The sequence below is a fragment of the Anguilla rostrata genome, chromosome 7 (assembly GCF_018555375.3).
Source record: "Anguilla rostrata isolate EN2019 chromosome 7, ASM1855537v3, whole genome shotgun sequence".
Lineage (NCBI taxonomy): Eukaryota > Metazoa > Chordata > Actinopteri > Anguilliformes > Anguillidae > Anguilla > Anguilla rostrata.
Window position 1 is genome coordinate 28,627,242 of NC_057939.1, and position 21,199 is coordinate 28,648,440.

At 40.1% G+C, this 21,199-nt stretch overlaps 1 protein-coding gene across 1 annotated transcript; it reads right to left on the reverse strand.

Annotated features, from left to right (window-relative positions):
- Nucleotides 1–517: 517 nt before the first annotated feature.
- On the reverse strand, nucleotides 518–19,397 carry clcf1 (cardiotrophin-like cytokine factor 1). The gene is made up of 3 exons (XM_064341924.1): nucleotides 18,755–19,397; nucleotides 6,127–6,287; nucleotides 518–3,707 (listed from the first exon to the last, which is right to left on the reverse strand). The coding sequence occupies exons 1-3, from the start codon at nucleotides 18,768–18,770 to the stop codon at nucleotides 2,367–2,369; spliced, it is 1,518 nt and encodes a 505-aa protein (XP_064197994.1). The 5' UTR covers nucleotides 18,771–19,397; the 3' UTR covers nucleotides 518–2,366.
- Between the last annotated feature and the right edge of the window lie 1,802 nt (nucleotides 19,398–21,199).

Sequence of the window (21,199 nt, forward strand, 5' to 3'; positions counted from 1 at the left end):
AAAAGTAGGAATGCAGGTGTGTAGCTTGGAGGGAAGGAGAGAAGGATTCTCATTGATCCCTTAATTTAATTCCTGTAACCACAGCCCGAGGGAGTGCCAGTGAGAGGGAACGCGGTGGTGTTTCTACCTGCGTAACATACTCGAAACGTGTCCTCAGATGTCTTCTTGGTTTACCTGCCGCTGCGCCTGTCTGGGGTCCATGTGCAGGTGACATGGCAACTAGCGGCGTATTTCGGAGAAAATGGAGAGAGTGACTCATGAGAAGTTTCCGGAAGGAAAAGCAACGAGGTGAGAGGGGAGCTGTGACATGAAAGTCGGATCATAAATTTCTTTGGACAGATGAATAAAACATTTTTTATTCCTTCCTTTCCTCATTCTTTTATGTTTTTTAGTTCTTATTTTTGGTGGTAGACTTTTTAGTTATTTAATGTTGCCTCTTTTTCAAAGTTCAAAGTCATTTAAACTCTTTCTCGGTGAAAAGGCCAACTGTGGATACTACAGGGATCCAAACCTCAAAAACAAACAAAAACAAATGTTTAATTTATTTTAGCTAGAAACATTTAATTGCTTGGATGGCAGTATAGACCTCATATAGATCAATAAATAATAATATTCAATAAATATTACAGATAAAATCCATATTTATGATAAAAATGCACCATGAAGACACACACACACACACACACAAAGCACTTCCACAGAAAAATATGCGATTCACAACCCTACTGTGCATACTTGTACACTGGTTTAGCTATAAAAACATAATGTAATGAGTTTGTTTTATTCCCCCAATGATTACTATGTTTTTTGGCACAGTCACCTTGATAACTATTCAGTCACAAATGTTTATTCAGTCCAACTGCACTGTGGACTGAACTTGAATTTCAGAAATTGCGTAACTAATTTAAGAAAGTGTTATGTTATTTTTTACACAAAATCTTTCTTTCATTTCAATCACTGCCAAACTCTCGGTACTGTGTTAAAAAAGAAAAGAAAAACACCTGCCTTATCATAGACATAGTGCAATGACCTTAGATTAAATGAGGCAATAAATTATGAAAGAACAAGCCATGATAAATTACAGTGATGGCACAAAATTATTTACCTCTGTCCAACAGGAGAGCCCCCAAAGCAGAAGAGTTAGTCTCTTGAAAAAATTTTTACCATGGGAATGCAAAACTGCAAGTAACTTTACAACACAAGTAACTTGACAGTCTGTTGACGATTGACTATCAGGCTTGTGACAAATACTTAATCTCAAATACTTGGAACTTTTAGACACCAATAAAATTTTATACTGGTTACTAGCAATTTTAAAAGGAATATATTTTTTTTAACCAATATTCAGAAGAAATTTGATTTACAACAACAGCTGCTTGAAAATTCTTAGGCATCTGCATCAAATTTTACAGGCATCTAAAGAGTTAAAATTATATATATGACCCAGGTCTGTTTGATGACCAAACTATTAAATTGGCATGCTGAGATATGTTGGGAACAACTTCTAAGCAGAATGTTACTGTAGGACACGACAAACAGGGTGCTATGCTAGGCATTACAGAACAGAGAAAAAAGGATTTTTTAAAAGTAAGTGAGAGAACATGAAAAAAAGATAACATTTTCTAAAGAACACTTTTTAAGTCAATGGAGGAGAGGATGGGAAGAGATGTGGGGGGAAGTGAGAAAGAAAAAAGTGGGGATAACCTCTCCCCCAGTCTGTCACCTCACTGTCTCTCCCCTCTTTCCCATGTCCAAATGGCTGAGTCAGTGTCTGTGCATTATTTAAGCTCTCTCTCTCTCTCTCTCTCTGAGTTTCTGTCTGTCTGCTCTCGTATTCAGTACCCAGTTAAATTAACTGGAAAGTCCAGTTATGCAGTTTCCTCCTACGATTCAACAACCCTGTCCCCTGTTCTGTGTCTCTACACACACACACACACACACACACACTGTTCTGCCTAGGATTATCTACACTGTACCATTTTAAAATTTAGGCCCCCTTCCCCGACCTTCAGTGCAGGTGTAGCTTATAGTAGTGTCCCCACTCTCTCTCTATAAAACCACTCTCTCCCAATGCAATAATATTAATATACTGTAGTTTGCAGTCAGTGTGTATCTACTGTATTAACCCTCTCTCTCAGTGCAGTGTTAATGTATTATAGTGTGGAGTTAATGTGTATATACTATATTAAACCTCTTTCTATTTCTCAGTGCAGTGTTAATGTACTGATGTCTCCAGAAGTTGCTTACTCTGCACATAATTCATTTTCCCACCATCTCTCCATCTGTCTCTATCCACCCTTCCCTGCCTTACCCCTTCCTCCAATTCCTCCTTCAGTGCAGTGAGCATTAGCACATTAGCGGTTTTCTCAAGCTCTCAGCTTCTTTTTCAAGCGGTTGAAGTCCTTGGCCGACCTCCAAAGCCAGCTCTGCAGCTCTCTTAGAACCCAGAAGCTCTCTACCTTTCGGGAGAAGTCATTGAGGGAGGGTGGGTGGAGCAGGGAGGTGCTGGAGAGGGAGGAGAGCAGGGGGGCAGGGGGGGGAACAGCGTGAACCCCGGGGGCCAGGTCAGACAGGAGAGTATGTCCCTCCCTGGCACTGAACTGGTAGAAGAGAGAGAGGGGAGAGAGAGGAGGATGAAGGGTGGAGGTGTAGAGAGAGGAAGGCAGTGAGCGGGAATGGCGGGGATGGAGGGATGGGGGAGATGTGAAGGCGGGAAAATGATCTCTTCCTCTGTCTCCCTCCTTCTCTCCGATGAGCTCCAGCATGTCCTGGGCGTGGCTCTCCCATCCCAGGCGTAGCTCATCCTCATGGGTATTTTCCCTACTCAGAAGATGGTTGCCATTGGCAACATTGTTGTTGCCTTTGTTGTTGCTGTTGCCATAGAAACTCGGCAGTATCTCATCCATGAGCAGCTGCGTCAGGTTGACTCTGATTGGCTCCGAGACCTGTAGCTCTGCCCCCTGAGGCCCTGCCTGGGGCGTTTGTGATAGACTATGCCGGCCAGAGTCATACAGGTGGAAGCGCGATCCCAGGTAACCTTCACCAAATTCAGCCAAGCTTCTCCTGCTGTTTGTCTCTACCTCCTCCCTCAGACTCAACAGCCTTCTCTTGCCCCCCCATCCCTCCATCTCTCCATCCTCTCCCTCCTCACTCTCTCTGTTTCCCCCCTCCATGGGGTTTGCCTGCCCCTCCCACCTCTGCTGCCTTCCTCTCCTCCCTCTCTCTTCTCTGCTTTGGCTGGGATTAAAAGTAGATGCCCCTTCTTTGGCAAGCTCCCTACGGGAGTCCCCCTCTCTCTCCCTCTCCTCCCTGGCCCTATCCCCCTCCCTTTCTCTCCTGGTACCCCCCCCCACAGTCCCTGCTTCAGGCTGAACAGTGCCCCCAGTGGGCAAGCTGAAATACTGCGGGGGGAGGGAATACCCCAGCGTGGTCATGAGGCCGGAGATGGAGCCCAGCAGGCCATCCAGGCCAGCAGAGAAGTGCAGCAGTGAGCTCTGGAGGTAGGGGCACAGTGTGGCCCTGGCCAGTTCCCGCACTGCCCCCAAGAGCACGCTGTATGCCCGGTGGTTCTGTGCTAACCGCGCTCGGTTCTCCAGACCCCGCCAAAGGTCTAGCCGTGTGGCTGCGCTGGGCAGGGACAGCGCTGTGGTGTTGGGCCGTGGCGGGGAGAAGTCTGGGTCACTGAAGGGGGGGCCCAGATAGGACAGCTGAGAGAGAGAGAGAGAGAGAGAGATACTCTCTTTACTGTTTTACAATTTACACAGAGCGCCATAATGTTTGGGACAAAGACTTTTTTTTTTTTGTTGACTTGGATCTGTACTCCACAGTTTTGGATTTGTAATGACACAATTCACATTGAAATGAAATACACATTCTCAGTTTTTATTTAAGGGCATATTTATACATTTTGGTTTCATCATGTGGAATTACAGCACTTTTTGTAAATTGTCCCCCCATTTCAGGGCATCACAGTGTTTGGGACAAATGCCTTCACAGGTGTTTCTGATCAGTCAGGTGTGTTCATTTGCTTCCTTACTGCACGTATAAGACAGCTTTCGGTTTCTAATTTCTATTCTAGACCTTTGTCTGCTATTGCCAGTTGTCAACATGAGGACCAGAGCCAATGAAAGTCAAGGAAGCCACAATGAGGCTTAAAAATAAGGAAAAAACAGTCAGATACATGGGCCAAACCTTAGGCAAACCAAAACCAGCTGTTTGGAACATCACTAAGACAAAAGCTCAGAAATAACAAAGCATCAAAGAAGACGTCCATGGTGAATACAATGAATTTGGAGGCATTTTGTTGAACTTGAGCAGATAAGATGCTTCAGCACACTTCAGAATTCATTGTGTTGCTGCTATAAGCAGATCAGTGAAAACAATTGAGCCAGTATCTGTGGCAGACATGCATGCCAAAACCATAACCCCCCCCCCCTCCCCCCACCACATTTCACACATGAGGGGGGTGCTTTGTATCTTGGGCAGTTCCTATTGGCCTCTATACTTTGCTCTGGGTATCACTCTGATACAAGTGAATCTTAGTCTAATTTAAACACAAGACCTTTTTCCAGAACTCTGCAGGCTCTTTCAGATGCTTTTTAGTTAACTGTAACCTGGCCATACTGTTTTTGCAGCAAACAAGTGGTTTACACCTTGTAGTGTAACCTCTGTATTTCTGTTTGTGAAGTCTTCTGTGGACAGTAGTCACTGATAGATCCCCACTTACCTCCTAAAGAGTGTTTCTGATCTTTTGGACAGCTGTTTGGGGATTTTGCTTCATTATGGAGAGAATTCAGTTTGAAGACATCAGCTGTCTTCCTTGGCTTACCAGACTCTTTATGATTTCTGATTTCTGTGATTTCCAGTGCTCTCTTCTTAATAATGTTCCAAACAGCTGATTTTGATTGGCCCACAGTTTGGCCATGTCCCTTATTTCTCAGCCTCACAATGGCTTCCTTGACTTTCATTAGCACAACTCTGGTCCTCATGTTGACAAACGCCAATAACAGACTCCAAAGGCAATCAAAAGGCTAGATTCAAAACTAGATACTGAAGCTCTCTTACACCTGCACTAAGGAAGCAATTAAACACACCTTACTAATTAGAAACACCTGTAACACCATTTGTCCCAAACATTATGCCGCCCTAAAATGGGGGGACTATTTATAAAAAGTTCAGTAACTTCTACACGGTGAAACCAAAATGTAAAAAAATGCCCTGAAAAGTGATCATGAGCACTTTAACCATACGTGATTGATTGATTACAATTATAAAATTGTGGAGTACACAGCCTAAAAAAAATTTTTTTTAAGTCTTAGTCCCAAACATTATGGCACTCACTGTATATGCTAGCACAACCAAGCTGCCTGCAATTGGCACAGATGTTGACTCGCCAGTGTTTCGCAAATTGTTTCTACAGCGGTCCGCTAGCAGGAAGTCAAGGCAAAGTGGTCAAGAGGAGAATCAGTAATGCAAAGAATAATGGGGGCTGGAGAATGGATTATTTACAATGTTTAAAAAAAATTGTTTCTGTGTTGTTATTTATTTATTTTTCTTCCCGCAGGACATGATCCTAAGTATACCTCCAAAGTTGCAACAAAATGGCTTAAACACAACAAAGTGAAAGCATTGGAGTGGCCATCATAAAGCCCTGACCTGAATCCCGTATAAAATTTGTGGACTGAACTGAAAAAGCATGTCCGAGCAAGGAGGCCCACAAACCTGACTGAGTTACACCAGTTCTGTCAGGAGGAATGGGCAAACATTCTGGCAAAGTATACTGAAACATTTGTGGAAGGCTACACCGAGCGTTTCATTCAAGTTAAGCAATTAAAAGGCAATGCCACCAAATACTAACAAAGTGTATGTAAACTTTTGACCCACTGAAAATCTGCTGTAGTACATATAAGCTGAAATAAATCTTTTAGCTATTATTTTGAAATTATCTCTTACGGAAATAAAGTAGATACCCTAATTGACTTAACACAAGAAATGTATGGTAACATGAATTGTGTGGAGTTGTGAAAAATTGAGTTTGAATGTCTTTAGCTTAGGCATGTAAACTTTTGGCCTCAACTGTACTCACACACACGCACACAAAAAATGAAACGTTGCACACAGACTTACATAAGTGTCCTTAATTTCTCTGAGTTGATGCTCGAGGTATTTGGTGAGCTCATAAGTCCTCTCAATCGAAGATCTCTCATTGGACAAGCTAAGTGCAGGATCAGACACCTGGGCAGAGACCACCACTGCTGCCAATAGTAGAGCCACCTGGAGATGATGCACTGGGAGAAACCACCAATTAGAAAAGAACAACATGGTCATTGCACTGCAGATCACAAATACAGTTGGTACTGCCTGAAGCCAGAAGCAAGAAGTTCTGTTCTTCCCTGCTGGCTTTTTTATTAATTTTATTGTGTATTTATTTCTATGTGTATTTATTTCCACTTGGCCTGTCAGTCAACATGGAAGGGTGGGATCAGCTATGATCAAAGTGCATGAATACGCAATGACCCCATGATGGGGGAAAACAATCCATAGAGTTAGTATGAGCAGTCATAAGATTTACAAGATTATAAAAATGCTGACAAGTTGTTGTGTGGTGGGCTGTACAAATAGCAAAGCCAAGAACACCAATTTTAAGTTGTCTGGCAGTCGGAGGGTTGCCGGTTCGATCCCCACCCTGGGCGTGTCGAAGTGTCCCTGAGCAAGACACCTAACCCCTAACTGCTCTGGTGATTGACAGGCATCGATTGTAAAGCGCTTTGGATAAAAGCGCTATATAAATGCAGTCCATTTACCATTTACCATATATTTGTAGTAGCCATTTTGCCACCGGTAAATACTTATAACTTTAATTAGCTGTAAGCGACTGTGTCAGAAACAGTAATAATTTGTAGGCTTGTTTAACGTAATTAGTTTCTTTAGGATGTGATGTGACATGTAACTTAAAAGCAACTGAAGATATCATAGTCAAGCTTTTATGTCAAGAACATTCACCTGTCTTGTCAATGTTGATTTGATTTTAATTCCCTGGTCACAATATTGGGCCTCACAAACTTATTCTTACTTTTGTTCTTAAAAATGTTCCTACGAAAAAATCAATAGGAGATTCATGACAGATGTGGAGATCGTTGTTTTTGTGCATATGTGATGCACCAGGTGTATGAGATGATGAATGCTGGCTGTTCATAAATTTTACACGCAATCCTGTTCATGTGATTTGCATAAGGAAACAGCAATGAACAAATACAGATAAGAAAAAAATGCTGAATGCCGAAATATTCTTGGAAACGTTCTTATACACAGTTTACAGTCACATGATTCGTGAATGAGGCCCATTAACTAACATAAAATGCCAGATGCCATATGATAACACCATATAGGGGCAAATATAACATCACAAAATTGTTGTAATAACATTAAATACCATCCATTATCTATATTCACTTATTCCTGGTCAGGGTCACAGGGGGTGCTGGATCCTACTCCAGGCAAGAGGCAAGAGTACACCCTGGACAGGTCGCCAATCTATCACAGGGCACACACCATTCACTCACACACTCAAACCTATTGACAATTTAGAGTCTCCAATTAGCCTACCTGCATGTCTTCGGACTGTGGGAGGAAACCGGAGTATCCGGAGGAAACCCACAGGGACAATCTTGCTGTGAGGCAACAGTGCTACCCACTCAACCACCCAACATTAAATACATCACTCCAATACTTCATGACAACAGTATTAAAACAATAATTTCAGCTTTATTGTGGAATTCATCCAAATATTTAAGGTGAAAGTTTCTGACATAAAAGCTTGACTAACTAATATCTTCAGCTGCTTTTAAGTAATTGTGTGAAAACTAAAAAGTGTTAAAACTGCCCCACCTAGCAAGCCATATACTCCATTTGCTTCAAAACTGCAGCTACACTGTCATATAAATCGTAGCGAAGGAATTAATAGATGATTTTAAAGAGCACTATAAGATCAATTTTGACAATATTCTTGATTAGTTCATTGCTTTAAAGTTACAATCTCGAAGATTTCAGTTTCGTTCCCTTTGGCGGTACCAATGGCGAGAAGCGGTAATTGCAGGTGTGTTTTTGGACCTCACTTCCCATAGATCCAACCGGATCCAACCAGTGTCGCCTGTGTGACGTCAATGAGTTGGCACCTGGGCCACGCCAACTATTACACTTACTATTTACTGAAAAATGGTTGTTATAAAAGTAACGTTATGTACATACTCATTAATTGTCTAACATTAGGCCAACTTAAGCTGTCTTTACACTGCCGAGCCGGGTTAAAATGCTGTAGCAGACCTGGGGTAGAATTAGTGATGATCAATTTCCACAAACGTTCTTTATCCACCTTTTGCTCGGTATGAACATCTTTACACTGCAGAGAAGAATTCGCAGGATTCGCTGTGGCTCGTGAAATTACGTATCTCGTGCATCATCATCGTGAATGATTGTTGTGTGATATTTTTGAAACAACTGCCTTGTTTCTGGTTTTGCTAGCTAAACTGTTTGAGAATAAAGCTGAGCTGGGTGTTAAATTAGCAATCAGAATAAGAAGAATAAAACAAAAACAAAGGAGATTTCATCAAAAAAGGGCATCAAGGCTGGAACATATGAGGAAGCGTAATAAAATAATAACAACGCTAATCCATACTGCTGTATTCTTTTATTTAGTTTTCTCCGGCTTGACATCTTTACACAGAAATCAGACCCGGCTCTGCTCCACCTATACCCCGGCTTATATATTGATGAACTTGATGGCAATGTAAATAACGGTAACGTTAAGGCCAGTTAAGTTCAATGATTCGCAACGAGACAAAACGGTTTTAGAATGTTGCAGAGAAAATTGCAGCGGTGTGAACTGGTTAGTTGCAGAGCCTCTGAAGCCGTTGCCTAGGGTCTCAAAAGACCCACCTTGTCAAATCGCCAAGTGCAGTTTTAGAATGTTTACAATCAGACGTTTTGGAATTTTGCAAGTTGCATCCAGTCTCGTTGCGAATCATTGATCTGAACTGGCCTTTAGTTAGCTACATTGCAACGCTGCAACAACGTAGCATTGCATTCGAGAGACGGTTTGCGAGGTCGGTACCGGTCGGTAGCGTTAGTTAGTGTTTTTTCTAATTGTTAGCTGACATTAGATTGTGTTAATTACATTAGCTAGCTAGCTAACGCAACGTTACCTGATATGAGAGATGGATACTGTGCGCAACGTTGTCTAAACTAATGTTGCCTTTATTGACATGGTCCGGTAGCTAGTGTTAGCTGTGCAAATAGCTATGTAATTTAGTCACCTTACATTGTCATCAAATGTAATACGAAATCTACATCAACAAATAATATGACCTCTCATGTTACACAAAAACTTATTAGGGTTCCATAACCCCCCACCTTTAACAGTAGCAGACACCGGAAAAAACAGTACGCCGCTCACACACAAATGAGTTGAAGAGCAAGCCTGTTGCGTTAGCTCCGCCTACCCTCTCTGGCGGACCAACCACTGATGGGTGATGGGATATGCGTCACTATCTATGTGCCACTTGTGATTTTTTCCCGGGAATGTCGCCACAGACACCCAGTTCTTTAATCATAAATTATAATATTAATAATAATAATATAAATGAATATAATAATAGGCTCAATCACCATTGTGTTGCCTAATTCAGCGATAGATAGTGACTTAACAGACATTTATTTTAATGAAAATCTTCGAGATTATTACTTTAACAGTTTCATCCATTCCAAACACCACTTTGTCCAGATAATAGTGTTTCCACAAAATTGTATTCGTTATGCCACCTAGTGGCATGCCACCAAGTGTCATAACGAATAAAATAATTAATAAATAGTTATTTCATTGCTTATTTCATTATCTATTTTAGCACTTTATTTTTCAGTGCTTACATATTTCATGATCAATTAATTTGTTTAATTCCTCCTTTACTTATTTAATTATCAATTTATTAAATTTTTTGTCACATATAATCTTCCATATTGCCCAAGACAATTTTCCCTTTGAGGATAATGAAATGTATCGCATCTTACCTTATGAATACCAAGTACCCGTAGATATATATTCTAAAATAACCATAGATATTTATAGTGATAACCATACAATAAACACAACTGTAAACAAATAACTTTTGTCTCAATACCAACCGACTTTTGTGTTATATATTGGCAAATTGAACATAAGCTTCTTTTGACAATAAAGCTTTTCCAGTTTAAGTTCAAATTGTAGACTCACAGTTTCATGGAGAGCTCTTCCTGAACTGGGATGAACTTTTTGAAAGTTAGCATTGTATTGCACTGAACAGACCTTGTACTATAGAGACATTTATAAACTAGTGGAACACGATCCCCACTGGAGAGCAAAGTGTTCTAAATTACACTGTGTTTAAAGTTCTCGGCCAAAGGTGCCCCTCATTTCTGAAGGATCGGGCATATGTGTTTATTCACTACATTTCCAAAAGTATGTGGAAACCCCTTCTAATTAGTAGTTTCAGCTATTTCAGCCACACCCATTGCTAACAGGTGCATAAAATAAAGCATACAGCCATGCAATCTCCATTAATGAAAACTGGCAGTAGAATGGGTCGTACTAAAGAGCTTAGTGACTTTCAATGTGCCACAGTCATAGGATGACAAGTTTCCAAAAAGTCCGTTTGTCAAATTTCTGCCCTGCTAGAGATGCCCCTCAACTATAAGTGCTGTTATTGTTAAATAGAAACGTATAGGAGCAACAACAGCTCAGCCGCAAAGCAGCAGGCTCACAGAATGAGACTACTGAGTGCTGAAGCGTGTACCACGTAAAAATCATCTGTCCTTGGTTGCGACACTCACTGCAGAGTTCCAAATTTCCTCTAGAAGCAACACTGGCGCAAGAACTGTTTGTCAAGAGCTTTATGAAATGGGTTTCCATGGCCGAGCAGCCCTCTAACAAGCCTAAGATTACCATGCGCAATGCCAAGCGTTTGGCTGGAGTGCTGAAAAGCACACTGCCATTGGACTCTGCAGCAGTGGAAACGTGTTCTCCGCAATGATTAATCATGCTTCACTATCTGCCATTCTGACAGAATGCATAGTGCCAACTGTGCTGGCCCAAATAGTGCCAACTGTATAGTGTGTTGGAGGAGGAATAACGGCCTGGGGCTATTTTTCATGGAACTAGTTCCAGTGAAGGGAAATCTTAATGCTACAGCATACAATGCTATTCTAGAAGATTTTGCACTTCCATCTTTGTGGCCCTTTCCTGTTTCAGCATGACAATGCCCCCGTGCACAAAGCAAGGTCCATAAAGAAATGGTTTGCTGAGGTTAGTGGGGAAGAACTTGACTGGCCTGCACAGGCTGGACTTCTACCCCATAAAACACCTTTGCAGACCTGCCAACCTTAGGAAAATATTTTGAGTACTAATACATAATACTAATACATAATACATAATATTGCACTGGGCTATATTATGATATACTTGCAAGTCAAAAGTTTGAGTACACCTGCTTAGAACAATTTTTTCATGATTAATATTTCATTATATGATATGTGTGCTTATACAAACTGATAACCATAAGTGAATAGCATTCAATTATTTAATAAAAATTGAAATAATTTATTTTGTATATTGTAACATTTTTTCATTTTCAAGTATTTACAGAAACGTATGTTGTAATGTAAAAAAAAAGAACTTGTTGCAATGTAAAACACTGTCAATTATGAATAAAACCAAGTTTCTGTTCATGATTTCCATTTTTATTTAATAATTAAATAATTGAATCAGCTTATATAGGCACATATCATATAGGCCTAATGAAAAAAAAGTATTCAATTGAAAAATTATCTAGGAATGTAAGCTTTTGTAACTAGAGGTTTAGCTAAATTATTACCTGAAGCTCCTTGGTGGCTAATGTCAAAATCATAATTGCACAATGTGCAAAATGCATGGTGCGGAAGTTTTGAGGGGCGGAGGCACGGCCATTGCTCCTGATATTTTGCGAGGAACTTCTGGGGGTCATGGACTCCCTTCTTTTTAGTAGGTCGCCTGCTCTCTCTCTCCTTGTCAGTATCCTCGTCATCTGAGGTCATGATTATTTTCTAACTGCAAGGCTGGTCGGGTGACTGGCTGCAATAATAGGAATTATTTGCTACGTTAGCATTCTATAGTCAAACACCTTTGCAATGATCACTTTGCTCCAACAGAGCGTGCGCGATTCAAAGTTTGAACAGGGAGTCTCCGTAGCGTTTGAGTTACTGCAACTACTACTCCGTCAGTCATTCATGCGTCACGTAACGAGGCTAAATTGCATGCGAGCTACTACTACGGCTAACTATATACACAAATTTATCTTATTAGGATATACCCCTTGAAATGCATCATCTCGTAAAGTTACCGAACATGTTTTAACGTTTTATATGTTAGCATTACGGTCACATTTTTGTGCTTGATTATTACTCCCCACTTCCCATTTTACATCAGCAATGCAGCGTTACGCCTAGGTGGATAATAAAGTACCGCTGCGTATCAGTGGATGTTGAGTGGGTCGGGGAGGGGTTACAGAACCACAAGCACAAGGCCGTAGCATCTGGTTCAATCCGAGGGATGTAGTTTAAATACCGAATAAATGTACGGCATTGTTTTGTATTAATTGATTGCTTTCCGTAATTAAATTACAATAATATATTTTTTTGCAAAAGACTTAGGCACCTGTAAAAAAAAAAGCTGTACAGCTAAGATGCTTTCAGAAATAATTAAATGAAGGGTTATACATATTTTAAAAAATAATAATATAAAGAGCAGTAAATAGTAACTAAATAAAATCAATGTTTGGTGGGACCACCCTTCGCCTTTAAAACTGCATCAATTCTCTTAGGTAACACTGTCCTGCAGTTTTATAAGAAAATCGGCTGGTAGGTTGTTCCAAGCATTTTGGAGAACTTGCCACAGTTCTTCTGCATATTTTGGCTGTTTCGCTTGCTTCTGGCTCTCCAGGTAATCCCAGAGACCCTTGATCAAGTTTTTATCCGAAAAGTAGTCTATTACTTAAAATATTACTTTATTTAACAAAATACAAAAATGTATCTGTCAAATTTTATTTTTTGGAAAATTAATGTTTGGAAATCTCAAATTTGCTCTTTTCTACTGACACACTAATGCAGAAAACAAAAATAAACATCTAAGACCAAATATATACTATATATTTAAAAATCTAGGGTGCCTAAGACTTTTGCACAGTACTGTAGTGTATGCATGCTCGAATTAATGAACTGTGAATCTGTTTGGATAAGAATGTGTGTGTGTGTGTGTGTGTGTGAGAGAGAGAGAGAGAGAGAGAGAGAGAGAGAGAGAGAGACTATGTGTGTGCATGAGCCCATAACGTGTGTGTTTGTTTTTGTACATGCATCTCTCTCTCCCTCCCTCACTCTCTCGGCAGTGTTAATGCACAGTGCAGTGCTGAGGTGTTAATTTGAGGGCACATCATTAAAAGTATTTTACAGGGTCCTCACTGGGAAAATGGCTTCCAAACCCCCTCTTTCAATGGGTGTCAGAACAACTCTGTTCCACTCTGCCTCACCAAGACAGGTGGGGCACAAAAAGCCTCATTTTCAATCTGCTGGGATCAGAGAGCCCCTGTTTTTAACTCCCTAAAATCCCAAAATATCCACTTCTCACAGCAGAGGTTCTGTATATAAACCCACTCTCTCCCAATGCAGTGTTAATGTACTGTAGTGTACAGTCTGTTTATAATGTATTAACTCTCAGTACAGTGGTAATGTACTGGAGTGTGCAGTTTGTTTATCCTGTATTAACTCTCAGTGCAGTGATAATGTACTGTAGTGTGCAGTGTGTATATGCTGTTTTAACCCTTTCTGTGTGGTATTACTGTACTAGAGTGTCCAATCATCCATTTCATGCACTCTATGTAACTCATCACTCTTTTTTCTCAAGTTCTTTCTCTTTGACAAGAGGTAGACACAAGGACGTGATCTTGATGTGTAATTACTTGTCTATGGCATGCAGTCTATGGTCTTCTAACAAGCGTGAAATATGACAAGTTCAGAACAGTACAATCTTTCCTCATCACTCCACCTCTTTCTCCCTCCCTCCATTTGTCTGTCTCTCTTGATCACTCTTTCTGTATCTCTCCTGCCTTTCATTCACTGCTTGTCTCTATCACTCTCTCTCTCTGTCTCTCTATTTCTCTCCATCTCCTGGAACAGAGCCATAATGGAGGTACTCTGTTTCACACAGAGTTTGTGCTGTATCAGTTGAACAGCACTGTAAGACCGTGTCCTGTGCCTCTCAATCCATTCCACTTGAAAGAGGCATTGAGAAAGTGTTATTTAGACCCCATTATATTTTCTTTTGAAAACTCACTCGTGCAAGCACACAAACACGCATGTACATTTGTACACATGCACACACACAGACACAGGCACATACACATAAATGCATCCACACAGGCATGCGTGCACACACACATGTGCAAACATGCTCATACTCACACATAATGTACAAATATGCACACACACAATCATTGGCTACAGTTCATAAGATTATTGTTGTTTATGTCTTCTTTACTCGCTTATATAATCTACGCCGCTGGCCATAACAACATCAGCTTATTAGCCTTGATTTTAGCTCTTTCTCTTTTCGTATGGAGTATGCCCATGCCCAGCTTCGTAATGATCTTAGTGGGTTTCAAGCAGTTTGATGTGTGGGGCAAGCCTTACATTCTTGTGTAGGGGAGGGGCTTGTTGTACATCTGACTTAAGTTTGTTAAGGGGCTGGGGTGCATAGGGTGTAAGTATTGATAGGAGTTGGAGATGTTTTGCTTTCTTTTTTTTTTTTTTCTTTTTTTAAACTGTTTTCTGTTTTGATTCAGATTTTTGTGTTTCTGTGTTGTGTTTTGTGTTTCAGAGGATGGTGACTGTCCTTTATCTGTAAAATACCTAAATTTCCAATTGCCTGTTGATGCCCTCAGTTGCTAAAATAAAGGAATATCCAAGGTCTCTTTTCTTTCTGTCTCTCTCTATCACTCTCTTTCTCTTAGTTTACAGGGCCAGAGTAGAGGTGATAAGATGATCACACCTAAAGGGAGAAAATGGACTGGACCTTTACATTTCAGGCTGAATTTTGGGATTGAGAAATACATTCACACACGGTAAAGGACTGATTCACATTTCTGACCCAGTTTTTAAAGTAACCTTGTGCATAGATGATGCAATCTTTTCCCTAAGGGAAAATTGCTTTGAGTTCTAACGTCTTGTTTTTTCATTTTGCCAGTCATTTAATTCTGCTTCATTTAGTGGCCAACTAAATGTGAGGTAAAAACAGCAAAAAAAATTCTCACTCTCTTTCTCTCTCACACACACACACACATATGCTTTCCAAAATTAAAACTGGTCTGAAAGAAAGGTTTCATTACAGAACTGATGTAGAAGGACAAATACAAATTTAAGTTTACATGTCCAACAATTTAATGATTTTTTCTATAAACTGAGCAGAATACATCATAATGATTTTAATGCTTTCCCATTTAATTCAGAAACAATCATTTCAATGTTATTCAATTTTTGTCATTGACAAAATGCAGGAGAGTAATAATGAAGTTTTTCAGTCATCAAACAGATCCACACAATAGCCCATTAAGGAAGTGTAGTTCATTACAATTAATTAAAAACATAAGGTGTGATTATTTCACTCTCAATTACCCTAACCACATAGCATAAACTCAGAGGCACTCAGATATATACTCATACAGACAGACTCCCCAAACAAGTCTAGAGAAGTCTAGTTTAACGTTGCACAGGTCAACTGAATAATACTGCACATTAATACAGCACTAATGGAATGAGCATTAACAGAATTGATGACTGCACACTACAGTACATTAACACTGCACTGAGAGAGGGGGGTTAATACAGTACATGCACATTGACTGCACATCGCAATACATTAACACTCCACTGAGAGAGAGGGTTTATATAGTGTCTACACACTCACTGACTGGACACTACAGTACATTAACACTGCACTGAGAAAGTGGGTTAATATAGTACATACACACTGACTGCACACTACAGTACATTAACACTGTACTGTGAGGGAGGGGGTTAGGGTCATTGTTGTGTGCCTGTATACAGTTAGAGTGGAGATTTATGTGCAGTCTGCACTCAATCAACTTCACATTCCTTTACTAACTCAACACACACATACATGCATACATACGCAAACACACACACACACACATACATACACACACATGCAGAAATATACGCACACATACGTTGACACATTCAAACACATGTACATACATACATACATACATAGGGAGGCACATGTACAAATGCATACGCAAAATGTAATAGAAAAACACAAGCATGCAAATGTAAACCATACACATGTCCAATACACACACACTCACAGCCATACATAAATACACACACACACGGATGTACGCATCTACTTATATAATGTTGGACAGACACACACACACATGCGCGCATTCGACTGGGGTCACAACTGAATTCACATAGATGTACTTGGCATTATAAAGGACAGTGTCCTGCCAAAGAATATCAATGGAATAAAAACGGGATATAAAAAAGACATTAAAACCCAACAACAATTTATAACAACCTCCCTTTCCGCTTCTCTCTGTCCTGAACCCTCTCTTCCTCTTTCTTCTTCTCCTTCTCTCACTTTCCTTTTTAGTCTCTCCATCTTTCTTTTTCATTCACTCCGGTGGTTTCGCTATCCATTGCACTTTCTTAAAACCCATTTTTCCCTCTTTCTTCACTCTTTTTTCTTCTGTATTTCTAATTCTCCTTCCATCCCAACTGAAGCATTCCACACACTTTCTTTTTCTTTTTACCCTCCTTCTAGTATTAATTTACCAGCTCCCCTTTGCCTCTCCCTAATTACATCCTTCTCTTCCTCTTCTTAATTATCCCCCCCTCTGCACCCCTCCCTTCTCCCCCATCTTCTGTCCCCATTTTTTCTTTCTTCCCCTCTTTTTTCAGGCTTCAAACTTCGGTTTCTAATTTACCCCCCCCCCCCCCAATGCCCCACTCCAACTCTTAAAAAGTAAATATGTTTTAAAAAAAAACATACAAGAGCCTCCGTTCAATTATTTCAGTCTGTTACTCCTTTTCAAAATGAAGGAGGAAAGAGGTGGAAAGAGAAAGAGAGGGAAAGACATTGAGGGAGGGGGGTAGGGGGTGGGGGGGGGTTGGCAGAGCATGGGACCATGTTAATTTGGGAAAAATGTAAACAGCATGTGTAACTGTTCAAACCGTGACCAACTCATTTTATATCATCTCCTCTCTCTCCCTCTGGGTGCTGCACACAGTCAATAGGGAATCTGTACTACATTAACCCTCTGCCTCCTCTCCTCTCTCTCTTTCTTTCTCTCCCTCTATAGATTCACAGATTCAGGGATCTGCATGGAGGTATTTTTACTCTTCTCCCCATGCGAAATAAAGTTCAGTTGTTTTTTTTATCAAACTGCCGCTGTCTTTGGCATGTTCAGGTATTGTTCAGTTACAGACACGACTTTATTAATGGCTGAAAAGCTGACTTAGGCTTTGTGAAGTAGGCAGTGTGGCCTAGGAGAACTAGCCCCAGTGTGTGTGTGTGTGTGTGGGCATGCTGACATTGTACCCTTGGGCAAGGTAATTTACCTGAATTGCTTCAGTAAGCATCCAGGTGCATAAATAGATTGTATGCAACATCAAGTAAAAAGTAATCTGTGCAAGTTGCTCTGGGAAATACTGACTCCTAAACTGCTGTAAATATGTGTTTTGTAAATACATAAGTGTGTTCAGACCTCTTTTCATTTTTGTCTGTGGACATACATATACATATACTTGTGTATGTATGTTTCTTCATGTTTGTCTGTGTCTTTTCATTTGTGTGTATTTGTGTTCATTTATGTGTGTGTATGTGCACATGCGTGTGTGGAAGTGTGTGTGTGCTTGTATGTGTGTGTGCACATGCGCATGTGCATGTGTGCATGTGTGTGTGCATGCATATTTACATCTGTACCACACAGTTTTCTGAAAAAACATTCTGTCCTTCTGCATTTGTTTCTTTATAACGGATGCAGAACAGGACTCTGTTCACAAAGACGCTGACAGCAGGAATCAGGTACTTTCCCATATCAGTGACAATTAGTTAGACAAGGACATGGTCAATGTTCGACCTGTGACCCCCAAATCACACACACACCGCCAAATTCTGCCCAAATGACATTAGAGGTCTCATTAGTCTGAAGGGTGATACAGATGAAAAGCCATTTCCCTTAATCTGTTTAATTCATGCCAACAATAACTTTTGCGAATTTGACTGATGTCGGATGAGTTTGACAAGTTATATGAACGATGGAGCTTGAGAAGAAAAGAAGGAACAGTGTAGATGCGTTACACAACAGTTTATGCTGCGTTACTACTCCCTTAGACTAATCGCCATCATCATCACCATCATCACCGCCCTTATGAAAAAAGATTTATATAAAATATTTTCAAAAACATTAATCATTGCATAAAAAATGCGTAGCGAATATGAGATATTAAAGTGACAATAATTGATGTGACACGTTTTTACATGTAGTCTATCAACACTACTCTTTATGTTACCACTCGGGATTGAACCAGCAGTAAATAAATATTTTCGCACGGGCTGCTGTCAATGAACGTCCAAAATAACATCATGTGTGTTAGTTGTTCATGTTTTTCTTACCTTTTGTGTGTCGCATTTCCAGTTTCGACTGCTTTTAAAAAAAAAAAAATTTTCCTTTAAACGGTCGACAGGGGGAAAAAATCACCTTTTCTTTTGTGAATAATATTGTACATAACCCATTCAGAATAGTGACTCGATGCGTTTCCTTATTTTTAACTTACTTTCTGAAACTTTGGTTATAGGTAGGCTATAGCCTACTTTCGAGGTTCACGAGTGGCTCAGCTCAAAAGAAACAAACTTTTTTTGTGGAAAAGTTGATACAGCTTCTTCTATCACAGGCTCCAGACAATTCAAAAATCTGTCACAAAATGTATTGATATCTGACTAATATCAATAAATATCGACAAAGATTGATTATGGGTATCCAGCGGTGATAGTTGGTTTTCCAAGCCTTGAGTAGCGCGTTTGGAAGCCGGAATAGGTGACGTTGACGACGCTGACTTGATGGGTATGCGGGTAAGACTGAGTGAGTGACGGCGGTGCGGTTTATATACAGGGGCAGAAAGAGAGAAAGTTTTGTCTCCCTCGTACCCCTCCTTCTCTCCCACACTTCTTTCGGTGAATCAGACAATTGACGCATCTAAAAAGTAGAGGAACTAAACTTTACTGAGCCAATCCTAACCCCGGCTCTTAACAATCAGTCACTCGCTCCTTGTCAGTCCGACATTTTTATCGTTTCCATCACGTTCGTTGAGTCAAACGTATTTCCCCCACGTTTTAATTACCTTCAGAATTTACACCATGAAATGTACAGGTTATAATTTTTTCCTACTTGTTTTTTTCTCTAGCATCCATTTGACCTTTACACATCTTGATTTGCAACATAGCCATATTATTTAGAATTTTACGTTTTAAAATTGAAGCTATCCCCTGCTGATAAAAACCAGCAAAAAGTGAACATTGTTATGCTGATGACCAGCATGCTAGAACCAACTGGTCGCATGATTGGGTTTATCAAGATTACCATCATAGTGCAAACGTGACTAAGCTGTTCTACCAGCGCAGCTATTTTAATTATCAGTCTGAACAAGTTGGTCCACCAGCTGGGCCAGCATAACATCTGTACGACCTTCATTAAGCAGCAGGGAAAGTGTGTTTTTCAGCAGGGTTAATTCAACTTCTCGAGTTTATGTGAAAACAACTTGGATCAAATCTTGTAAGCAGTTTATTTACCACTGAACATTTTACTGTGTGTGTGTATGAGCATGTATTACTATCTTTGTGAGAACCAAATGTCCCCGCAAGGATAGAAAGATGAGGAAAATTACACAAGGTGGGGACCTTTTGCTGGTCCCCACAAGTTCAAGAGGCTGTTTTAGGGTTAAGACTTGGGGTTAGAATTAGGTTAAGGTCAGGGTTAAGGTTAGGCATGTAGTGGTTGGGGTTAGGGTTAGAGGTTATGGAATGAATGTAAGTCAATGGGAAGTCCTCACAAGTATAGCAATGCAAACATGTGTGTGTGTGTGTGTGTGTGTGTGTCTTCAGCTTTAGAATCATGTATGCATAAATATCTCCTTCACCTCAACTCTTCCCAGACTCGTATTTAGTCTACTGGCCTTTGCAACCTAGAGTGTGAAATGCATGCAATCCGTACTGAATGTTTGTGTGTGTGTATGTGTGTGTTCTGCCATGTTTAATTAGTTCAGGTGCCATTTTGTCCTGCATTGCAGTGAAAACTGATTTAACCTGGTGTGGATTAATGCTGTGTAGTTAATGTGGTCAGTAGTATATTATAGTGTAAAAACCACTATTGAGAAAAAATCTGGGTTGCCAGAGTGGATACGGTTTAGTTGTGTATAGTGCAACATCATGCTGTGCATTGTTGTATTATGTAATACATAGTATATTGTATACAGCAGTGTAGTGTAATGTAGAATCAGGTAGTATATTATAGTTTAACTTAGTTTTGTTTAATGTAGAGCTTCGTATTGTAGTTAGTGTGATGATTAGTGTGTAGTGTATTGTAATGTTTTTAATATAGTAAGTATTGAAGGTATACCATGCAGGTTTTGTTCTAGACTCTGTGTTTGTCTCCTCCTTTGTCCTCAACCCCACCCACACCTCTGCTGAGGATGCACCCTCAAGTGCTACAAGTAAAATGTCAAGGGAAGAGGTGAGGTGGTCAGCGATATTGGAAATAGCATTTTAGCAACATGAATGATTCCAAATAGATGGTAACAGTAATTGGGTGTGGTATAACAATCTTTTACACTGAGTCACCCCTTAACGTGTGAGAACATTGTATAGTACTCCGTAGTGAACCTATTTTGTGTTTCCTTGTTTGGTATTTAGCTATTCTGGACATTTAGTTAGAACTGTGATGTAAACATGGAATTGTGTGTGTGGAAATAGTAACATCAGCAGGCCACAGGTACATTATTACTAGCTAATACACTAGTGAAGTAAATGACTTTTTCACGAAGTTATCCGTATCCAGTTCAAATA